This window comes from Olea europaea, unplaced genomic scaffold (assembly GCF_002742605.1).
Source record: "Olea europaea var. sylvestris unplaced genomic scaffold, O_europaea_v1 scaffold1765, whole genome shotgun sequence".
NCBI classification, from domain to species: Eukaryota; Viridiplantae; Streptophyta; class Magnoliopsida; order Lamiales; family Oleaceae; genus Olea; species Olea europaea.
Genome location: NW_019235376.1, coordinates 17,257 through 28,588, shown reverse-complemented (window position 1 = coordinate 28,588; position 11,332 = coordinate 17,257). Strand labels below are relative to the sequence as shown.

General features: G+C 33.1%; 1 protein-coding gene across 2 annotated transcripts; it reads left to right on the top strand.

Annotated features, from left to right (window-relative positions):
- The first annotated feature begins 25 nt into the window (after nt 1–25).
- Nucleotides 26–7,633, top strand: LOC111378076 (E3 ubiquitin protein ligase DRIP2-like). Of its 2 annotated transcripts, none has more exons than XM_023001241.1 (7): nt 26–517; nt 1,428–1,527; nt 2,347–2,674; nt 2,799–3,241; nt 3,361–3,411; nt 6,415–6,487; nt 6,944–7,633. In XM_023001241.1, the coding sequence occupies exons 1-7, from the start codon at nt 403–405 to the stop codon at nt 7,112–7,114; spliced, it is 1,281 nt and encodes a 426-aa protein (XP_022857009.1). In that variant the 5' UTR covers nt 26–402; the 3' UTR covers nt 7,115–7,633. The 2 variants fall into 2 exon arrangements, with proteins under 2 accessions (XP_022857009.1, XP_022857010.1); XM_023001242.1 differs by lacking the exon at nt 26–517 and adding an exon at nt 904–1,033.
- The last annotated feature ends 3,699 nt before the right edge of the window (nt 7,634–11,332 follow it).

Here is an 11,332-nt window from a genome sequence, read left to right as displayed (position 1 = left end):
CCAAGCCCCCCCCCCCCCCGCACGAACGATTCTCTCGATTTCTACTCCCAAACCCAAGCCTAGAACAGTGACGACAGGTCACTGCTCCAAGCCTCGTCGCCATTTACCCAAATCACCCATCCTAATCCTATTCACTGGTTCATAAAGACACTAATCCAACCCACATCGACAAATATTTACCCGGTTATACGTGTTATTAGATGCGAAGGTAGTTTGTTCTGGTGATTACAATTTGTGGGTTTTGGTTTATGTGTTTAATGCAGATATAACTGAGAAAGTGAAGTGGGAATGGACGTTAATCCCCTATTCCATGTTGTTGAACTAGCATGCACCGCGTAACTCACGAGGAATTATTACTGTATATTTCGTTAATTTAGAAAGTCCCGAAACAATTAGATTGAGATGTCGAATCAGGTGGTGAAGTTAAAGCGGGATGTGCTAGCGCCATGCATGACATGTCCTCTTTGCCACAAGCTCTTCCGTGATGCCGCCACTATTATCGAATGCCTCCATACGTGTGAGTGAACTCTTTGTTTGAGTAATTTTTTGGAATTCTGTTGTTTGATACCCTTCGAGAGTTCATCCCTCAAATTCTGACATACTCTGAGGTCTGGGTGTTTTTAGTGTTTTGGAATCTGGGATCGTGTTGGCGTGGATTGCTCGTTAAGGATCTGTCCACTTCATATGCGCCTATGGGGTTTCTTCAATTTTTCTATTCCATATATATATATTTTTTTGTATTATCTGGTGTAGAGTCTTGGATTTTATGTCTGCTTATGGGAAAATTTTTAGACTTATTTGTGCGAGTTGAATAATTTTCATCCCTTTGAATTTCCTGTTTACATCTGGACCATTCATTGATTAATTATATATAAAGCAGCAATTTTTTTATTTTTTATTCTTTTGTTAATTTTTTTCCAAGGATCGTCGAAATTTGAATTAGTTCCGATTACGAATTCTAGATTTCTCCCTCCTCGCCTTCTGATCCTCATCCCATGGGTTGTGATTCTGGCGTCAGATTAGAACTGCAAGTGTGTGTATGATTTATGCTTCTCCTTTTGTTTGTTTGAGAGGTTCGGTATTTTTATTTTAAGTGCAAACAAAAATTTGGTTAGTGCTATTGGCATCCACCAACAATCAGAGAAGTAAATATCGGCACTATGACTTGACTGTCAGTTATTTAAGAGTCTACATGTTTCTGCGTTGTCTTGGAATATTTGGCCATTAATATAGTTATCCCTAAAATAAGAACACTTTCTACTGCTTTACAACCAAGATTACTGTTGGGTGGTCCTTAAAACTCAGGGTCAGATAATGACGTTTGCCTTCCTTCTCGTTTAGATTGTGATGGATTCAAGAAATTCTCTTTCTTTGTTTGTACCAGTAATTTTTAGTGACGAATCTGATATTCTTGTTATATCATGCAGTTTGCAGGAAATGCATATATAAGAAGCTCTCTGACGAGGAAATGGAATTCTGTCCAATATGCAATATCCATTTAGGATGTGTTCCATTGGAAAAGTTGAGGTCAGATACTTCTTCTAACTTGTTTTTGTTTATATCCACCCTCTCTCAAACCATTTGGATACCTTCGAAACACTGAGCATTGTCTGGTTCGCCATGCTTCTCACTAAGATTCCTATTAGATTCTTCTCTTTCACATTTGTGTCATACGTTTGAAATGCTAAGCTTATTGTTCATAAAGTGAAGCATGTACCTTTGGGTTAGTGCAGTACATAATTGAACTTATTTTGTAGTAAAGAGAAATTTGTTTTTCGTATTACCTCCACTATAAGCATAGTATTTTTCACAAGCAGGTTCAGCATTTCAATTTTTTATTGAATTATTATTTTATTTTTATGACAGGAAGTCTTCATCTTGAATTCTATCTAATCACAGTACTTTTCATCTCAACGGCCCATATATTAATTACTCTTATTATAAAAAGTATGAAGGTTAAGGTGCTTATCATTAACATAGAACTCTAAATTTAATGTGGGTTATAGCTCTTTTCTTTGTGCATATCATCAATAATCAAATTTTCTTCCTCACAGGCTTCATTCAACAAAATTTTTGGTTCCATTTGAATGCTTACTAGTGCCCTAATTTGTTAATTTGGACAGACACAAACTTTCGTTAAAGCTTATGCCCCTGTTTGGTTTAGCTAAAAAGTAGGTGTTTAGTAGATTTTGATATAGTTTGACGAAATGTGTAGTTGAAAAGTTGATAAAAATTGTTGTTCCCATGAAATATATGATTAAAATTAATGATCGACTTTGACTTTGATTTTTATGAACTCTTTTAGCTAAATCAAATAGGGGCTATAACTTGATATTTGGTGATCAGGGCGGATCATAATTTGCAAGATGTGAGGGCCAAGATATTTCCATACAAAAGGAGAAAGGTGGAGGCTCCTGAAGTTGTGACTCCGGTCACATTACCTGCAAAGAGAAAGGAAAGATCTCTCTCCTCCCTGGTTGTCAGCACTCCAAGAGTATCAACATATAGTGGAATGACTGGAAGAAGATCAAAATCTGTTGCAAGAAAAGCTTCAAAAGGCTTCATTTTTACGATAGAGAAATCTCCTAAGAAATGCGAAGTTCCTGTTGAAGACCACCCTGAGAGCTCTAGTGCACCTTTGATTTTGAACAAATTTTCTCAGGGTACCAAGCTGGTAAGAGATGTACTTCTGAAGCTAATATATACTTCCTCGTGGGTACACAGCCGTATGCTCTTATCAATCTGCCACATGCATACACGAATATCACTCTTCATGCTCACTGATTGTACTCTTACAGAATTCTACTGCTGCTGAACCATCTGTTCACCCTAGTCCTGATAAAGAAAGAGAGAATTGTTCTGAGCCAGGGGAGGGGAAAGTTGATCTTTGGAAACCTTTAACTTGTTTGGTGGAAGTAGCGAATAAGAGTAAGTCTTCTAAATTGACCCCACAAGTGACTGTTGCTCAATCAGAAGCTCTACAATTGCATGACAATGAAGGACTCCTCTGTAACCCCAAAAACAAGGAGCATGCAAAGATATTAAAAGGTCAAGATAAGAAGAAAGGCAGTAACCATCCCCCTCAAGAACCAGATGAACCTAAAATGCTGCGCAAGTTCCGCCAGAGGACCCATAAATTTGGAGATTTCAGGGTTCCACAGGCTGTGCTTGATGCTACCAGTGCTAAATGGGAAAGAAGGAATGATCCAATTTGGTTCTCGTTAGTAGCCTCTGATGACCAGTAAGCATTTACTTTAGTCCTCAAGAATTAAATCTTCTGAAAAGGTGGAATGTAGTTATACATATTATATACCTCTCTGGCCCTCCGCAGTCTCTAATTTTTGCCTAATATATTTTCAGGAGAAGAGATGCAGTCTTGCCTCAGATTTCTGCAAGTTACTTGAGAATAAAGTAAGTTCTCATTGACTTCATTTCATTCTCATCGTCGAAATAAATGTAAATTAAAAGATAATTTTTATGGTGTTTTTACTTATACACTATCCACCATATATGTGATGCTTTAGTGGCATATAACTTCATTAGTAGATAATTTGGAAATCGATAAATCAATTGATAGTAAATAAACAATAATAGTTCATAAAGCCCCAAATATATAGGACTCTCGCAGAAACTCTATTTGTTATTTTTTGTACAATATTATCTGTACCCTTGTAAAAAATAAGCTGTCATAGCTGGCTTTTCCTTTCCACCAGTGTGATAATCAATCCTGCTGTGATCTCGTGGGAATACGGGATATTTAGCCCCTGTTTGGTATGAATTAAAATCAAGATTTTAATATAAGTCAAAGTCAACAATTAATTTTAACCACATATTTCATGGGATTCACAACTTTTCAGCCAAACATTTTAAAAACTTTTATTAAAATCTATTAAAAATCTGATTTTAATCTCTACGAAATTGGGGCTTAATATAATGTGACTTACAAGACCTGCAATTAACAAATAAATAGTACTTTTTTCTCTTGTCAAAGTTAGCTAGGGTCCTATAATTAAATTAACTTGCACTTTCTGATTAGCTTACCTTCAATATATAACTTGCGGACATTAGTCTGAGTATGAAAATACAATTGTCTGCTTTCATAATAGTAGGGCCTGCTTTTTTCTTTTCGGTAAAAATATTAGATTAGTTAGCTTTCTTATAATAGGACAATTCTTTGAATGATTGAATACTAGCTTCCTTTTTGGATTGATGTCCCTTTAGTAGCTGGGCTGAATTGATCCAGTCTAATCAGCAAAACCTAGTTACTGAGATTTCATAGAAGACTTGCCCAAAAAACTCCCTTATTTTATTCTTAAAAATAAGAAATAGATTCAGATTTATCTTGAATTTTGATTTGTTTTCGTAACATAATTATTAGTTATAACATAAAAAACTATCAAGTTTCTTAATTTTTGCCACTTGCCATTTCGTTAGAAATTTTGTGTATAAACAGGACTAGTGTTTTTGAATAATGGAGACAATCATTGGGGATATTCGATCATATCTAATTGCTCTAAATTTTCTCCACATTCTCATCTCTCTCTCTCACACATTCTTCATCCTCTGGAACTATAGACTTCATCAACGGTGCACTTCGTTTTATTATTAATTATAGCTTACTAGCTGTGGAGTGATCTACTGAATAAAATTTCACTGTCGAATCCTATGAAATAAATCCACAAGGTGATTCATGGGATATTTGAAGTGAGTGATGTTGATATTACTATGAATACAAAGTTAAAAATGTGTCTTCTCAAGCCTCTGTATGGTGGAGATTAAAATAAGATTTTTAGTAGATTTTGATAAAAGTTGAAGAAATAAATGATTGAAAAGTTGTGGGTCCTATAAAATATGTGGTTAAAATTGATTGTTGACTTTGGTTTATATTAAAGTTTGGATTTTAATTTCTATCAAATAGGGAATAATTGTCAGATTGCCACTTTTCTCTTTTCTCCTGGGTTTCGTGTTGTGCTGGGGGAATCATTCCACATTTCAGTCTCCATTCAACTTACCAGTAATGTCTAAATACATATTTGTCATTTACTATTGTCGGTGTTGCTGCCGCATTCACTGTCATTTTGCTAGCAACACTCTTTTTCCTAATGAATAGTTCTCAGTATCTAACAGTTCCCAAGATTTGTTTGCTTCCTCAACAGAATAAATTCTTGAAATGAATGAGGATTGTGAATCAGTGTTTGTGTCTAGCAAGTTTAAATTGGGACATACTTTTCTGTTGTTATGTGTTTGCTATCTACTTTTTCAAGTGAGAAGTTACAATCTTCATCATTATTCTCTAATTGACATAAATCTCTCTTTTTTAACGAATCATGTATTAATGTATACCCGTCATAATGTATCATTTCAGTAACCAACTTGCATCAGAGCTTACAGTTTAGACCATTGTGAGTAGATATCATTGTTTGTAGGCTATTTTTGAAACATTGTCGTACTGAAGCTAGAGGAGACTGAAAAATTAAACTTTATCTTACTATTTTGTGCCTGGGAAGGCAAAACTTAGTCAGACTTACTACTTAAGAACCATTATACACTTGGATATCTTCTGAAGTGCTACATGCTCTATCTACCTCTATATTTACATAGGATTAGCTGCATAGCTAAATAAATTTTATGTACCGAGTCAGCAAAGTATGAACTTCGTGTTTCAGTTAAACTATACTTTACAATCTTTCTTCAAGCATGTTCATCGTGTCATATTGTATTATCCTTCTGGGTTCATGGGTGACAACGATGCAAGTTGTCTATGCCCGATCCTAATACAAACTCTTCCAACTTCACTGATTATTTATTAGGTGGTGACGGACTAATGATCCTTATACTTGTGCAAGCTTTTTTATTGTGTTTCTCTTTCTGCTCTCCATTTGGGTGGTCACTGTTTTGTTGATATTATTGCATCGACTTATAATTTTTAAGTTCTTTTGTGTATAGAACATTGTACCAAATACCAAATGAAGAGAACCCTTTAGACATACTTGAATCATTTATTAAGCATGATCACTTATACACGGTAATGATAGACACTTCTGACGATGTTATCTAGGTCCATGGGACACTTAAGCTTACTACTTTTACGTCTTTAAAATTACCATCCAAGCAATAGCTAAATTGGTATGAGATAATGGAATTGTAGTTCTGCAAAGTTTATCATTCGGTTGAAGTATTTTATTGTTGGATCATAATTGTAGTGGTGAGGTCTTAGGAACTGTTTAATATGGGCTCTCAAAGATTGATGAAGCATAATTCTGATTTTCCTCCACCTGGGACATGGACGAGAGGCATTATCTTCCTATGCAAAACAGCATGCACTCCCCCCCCCCCCCCCCCCCCCCCCCCGTTATCAAACAGTTTATGAAGGAAGCATTATCTTTTTGTTCATGCTTGTTTCATTCTTCACAGAGATGGGAACATACCAGTTTCGTTTATTCAGAAGTACCTCAAGAAGAAATTGAATCTTACAAGTGAAGATGAGGTAATCAGATTCGTCACTTGGAATGATTTCTCAACCATTTTTTCACATTTTTGTTCAACAGGAGTTAATATAAAGTGAAATTAGCTAAATAACCCTCTAGCAGAGTTGAAGTCAGGATTTGGATCCAGTGGAGGTCTAATTTAACTACCAAAAATTTTCAAACAGAAAATATAATAATATTAAAAAAAGTAAAATAAAAAAAATAAAAATAAATGAATAAAAAATTTTTCTTCTAGTTTCGATGAGGGTCAGGGTTTAGATTTTTAATGGTGTGGTTTAGGCTTCTCAAACCTTTTAAAACGGTTTGGTTTGAGAATCTATTAAGAACTGGCCAAATTGGACTGCCTATTTTGTATGATACTCTGGTTTTGCGAAGATAGCCATCTGCTAAATGCAAAAAAGTTGTCTTTGCAGTTACTAGTTTAGGCAATTACTTTTCTGCTGGTCATTTTGTAGGTTCAAATCAAATGTATGGGACATCCAGTCATTCCCTCGTTGACATTGAAAAACCTAGTTGATCTGTGGCTTCAAACCACTACTCAGGAGAGAGTATCTGCCAGAATAGGTTCATCAGCAAAGGATTTCGTGATGGTATTGGGCTATGCTCGCAAAATTCCTTCTCCTTGAACGTTTTCACTTCCATTTTTCCATATCATGGATAATCTATTGTATGACGCGGGAGTTTCGTAAAAATTGGAGTTTCAATCCCAACGCTATATGACAATTGCGAGCATATGTTGGGATGTTGCGATGCAAATGGTAGTTCTAAGTTTATTTAACTTGCATAGAAATGGAGGAGCTCGTGAATGGTAGATCAAAAGAGGTCTTGTGTATGCCGTAAATGTTGGGTGAGAGTTCTTACTACTCCAACATATTGCCAGTTATCGTCTGTTATATTGTATGCGTAGACTCTATGCACCTACTTTCCTGGTGGATTTTCGACTTGTCCCATGTTCTCCATTCATCCTATACTTGGCTAGATTTGGACTATTTATGAGTATTTGAATTGTTGTTTGAAATAATTGCAGTTGCATAGAACTTCAAATTTTATTTGGTGTCTTCAACTTCTAATGTGTGCGCTATGATATGCAATGCTTGATAAGCTTTGCTTGCAGATCAACAATTTGATGCACCCCCTTTATTGTTTGAACTCTACTATAAATGAAGTATATTTACCGCAATCAAAATACCACCTTAGTGATGATTCTAGATAGAAATATAAATCTCAAACTTCTTTAAATTTCTTGTGTCGTGAGTTGAAATCTTGGGGTCGCCAATTGTATTCAAACATAGCGTGGAGCTCTATATTAAGAGTAATGCAATTCAAGACCACTGGCGTCAAGTATCAGTCTAGGTGACGATTATATGGTATTAAATGATAGATTCACGTAAATGTAATGTCACATGATTCATTTAATTGAACATATCAAATGTGACCATTTGGATGGGCGCCAAATAGCGTTATTCATAGTATATTGCTGATTAATAAGAATTTAACTTTCCCATAATTGATGAAAAGAGAAATATTGGTATCCAACTTGTTTGTCTGTTGGTAAAAAATGATGGACAATTTATTATGTATTAAATCATCGTTACTTTGATGATTCATAAGAGTAAGCAAAAGGAGGTAGAAGAAAAGCAGAAGTAGAAGTTATTCTTGATTCCTTAAAAAGGAGTAAATCAAGATTAAGATCACCAATCGAGGTATAGTACAATTTCTCAGCACCAACTTGGATGTATGGATAAATCAATCCTATATAAATAAATAATAGAAGGTTCAAAGTCCAATATGATCTGTTTTATAGGTTGCGGGGCGAAGAGCAAGAAAGACGAGATAGAGACTTTATTCCTAATTAGAAAAGCGGTCTGCGGGGCAAGTTGCTGCAATGGCTATAGGTTGGAGACCAACATCTAAAATGTTTTCTTTTTCACTTTTGCATGTTTTCTATAACTTCATAATTTATTTTTTCAAACTCAAATAAGAGCATAATCATATTTTAAAAAAAAAAATGATTATTTTAACAGTTAAATAGACGATTTCCATCCTCTAAATGTCTAAAATAGCTCATGAAATAATAATAAAATGTTGAGAACTAAAATGATATGTTTCAAAGGTTAAATCAACCTGCTACAAAAAAACCTGGAGTTCAGACAAATTTTATACATGAAAACCTTTTCATTATTAAGCGTTTGTTTTACTCATTAAAATGAAAAATATGATCATTATTCATCATATCAAGCCACTATATTTGAAAATTTATCTTTTGTGTGGAGCTCCGTAATCATTATATTTTTCATTCTTATTATTATATTAATGTGGTTCAAACGGGGCCTAAAAGTCATACGTTGGGGGTCTTAAGTTTTAACTTTTTCCTTATATTAAATAATTTATTAACTAAATATGGTCTCACAAGTCACAAAGCCTATAGTTGGGTGCTCTTGAAAGCTAAGGGACAAGATTTGAAATCGGAAGCAACAAAGTTGATGCGAAATTATAAATCGTAAACTCATCAAAATAAGCTAATCATTGATATACAAAAGGTCATTTTCTTGAAAACTAAAAGATGAATTTACAGGTTCAAAGTGGAGTCTAGGTTTAAAGGTGTGAACTGTAAATGAATTTTATCCCGTATATCAAATCATACATGATCTTAATTTTATATTAAAATAATACATGAACTCGAAATTTTATATTCTATTCATATATAAATTAACTCTCGTCTAGCTAAACTGATAGAACAATTCACGTAGAAAAATAAAGTGCCTCTTTGGTAACAACGTGGTTGACACTTCGTTAATTACGCGATACCTTTACCAGTTTTATCAAAATCAGACATGAACTTTAATTTTGCATTAAAATCATACATGAGCTCAAATTTCACTCACAAATATGTATCATGTCAATACATTAATTAACTTTTGCGTGTCAAAATTAACAGAACAATTTGCGTGACAAATGAATTGCCACTTGGTATTACTAAATAAACATCGTTTGACTTGTATTTTTAATGGATTTAAATCACATTTAACTCCTATTTGGTATAGATATAAATTTAGATTTTTATCAAAATTAAAACCAACAATTTATTTGAATAACATATTTCAAGAAATCCACAACTTTAAAACTACATACTTCATCAACTTTTATCAAAATCTATTAAATATTCAGAAGTGTGTTTGACCCCCATTATTTGAATTTACAATGTGGGGGGGGGGGGGGAAATAGTATTTTTTTGAAAATTGTGTGATGGAAAAGTTTTCGATTAGAGTGTAATATTATTTTATTGAAGATTGTGTGGTTGAAAGTAGGAGAGAGAAAAAATTAAATTAAATTAGAGAGTTTTAAAGGGGGTTAAACGGGTCCTAATTTTAATTTTCATCACACGATCATGGGCTTGATTTAAAAATTATAACACGCTTTAAAGAAATAGAGGGAACATATTTGTCAAAATGGAAATCAATGATCACCATAATTAAAAGTAGTTTAGTAATTTTAAATCTCCTAAAACTATGCAATTCCAATGACATGGTTTAATAATGATAAGTGTTTGTCATGTCATTTTCACATACACCCTTCGTTTGCCATGTGAATATCCTTTGATAGATTGAAGTTAATTCATGAATGAATAAAATACAAATTTGTGAGTTCGTGTATTATTTTAATACAAATTTGAGTTTATATATGATTTTGATATCGTTGTAAAATTCATGTACGTTTTGACATAAGGGTAAAGTTCATGTGCCATTCGTTTAGGTAACTTGTCAAATGTCTACCATGTCACTATGCACTTTCATGAGTCATGTGGATTATTCTGTTAATATTAACAAATGAAAGTAAATTTATGAATGAATTATAAATTTGTAAGAAAATTTATATTAGGGTTTTGCTACATGTATAACGGGGGTTGACAATTTCGATTGATAATCATACACATGGGAGGAGGGTTCACAATCAATAAAAAAATCATTGATCTCCTCTCTTGTGAGGAGGTTGTCAATCCTGATTGTAAAATTAACAAAATTCTTTATATTAAGCCCTGGTTTTTAGTATAGTTAAAAATTAGATTTTTAATGGATTTTGATAGAATTTGTGGTTAAAATTTGATAAAATTTGTGAGTTTTATGTAATTGAAAACGAATTAGAGATAAAAATAAAGTTTTGAAAATTAACAACTATTTTGCGTACTCGCTCTATAATCTCCCTGCTTTATCTCTCTTCTCATAATTTGCAGTAGCGATCGCAGTCAGGGGTGAATTTAGGACTTTGACTCAATTAGGACGGTCGTTGATTATCGATAGTCAACGGCTGTATATTGATATCGTTTATTAATATTAAATTAAATAATATTAAAAATTCTTCGATCTATATAAACTTTTTTGTGTTATCAATGCTTAACAAATCGTTTGCTTGACTAAAAGTAGTTGATAGATCATATATACCATTACAAGAACTAGATTGAGATTTAGTTGAAAAAATCATTCCATAATCAATATGAGAATTGAGCGTTAATCAAAGATTAAACGTAATTAAAATTAATTTTAAAATCTAATTAAAGTCAATTTTCAACACCAATTCATCACAAATTATAAATTCCCCAATTTCTCATTTTCAATTTTCATAAATCACATATTCACATTTTATGATACTCAAATTAATTTTTAATATTATAATTCACAATAGACAAATTCTCAAATAATATATAAATTAAAATTCAATACTCATAAGTCATATCTTATAAATTATTAAAACATGAAATATTTAAAACAACAAAAACCAACAAAAAAATAAAAGTCATTTACCTGCCTAGAGTCTTAACTTATATTATTTTGTTAAATTTAGATTCA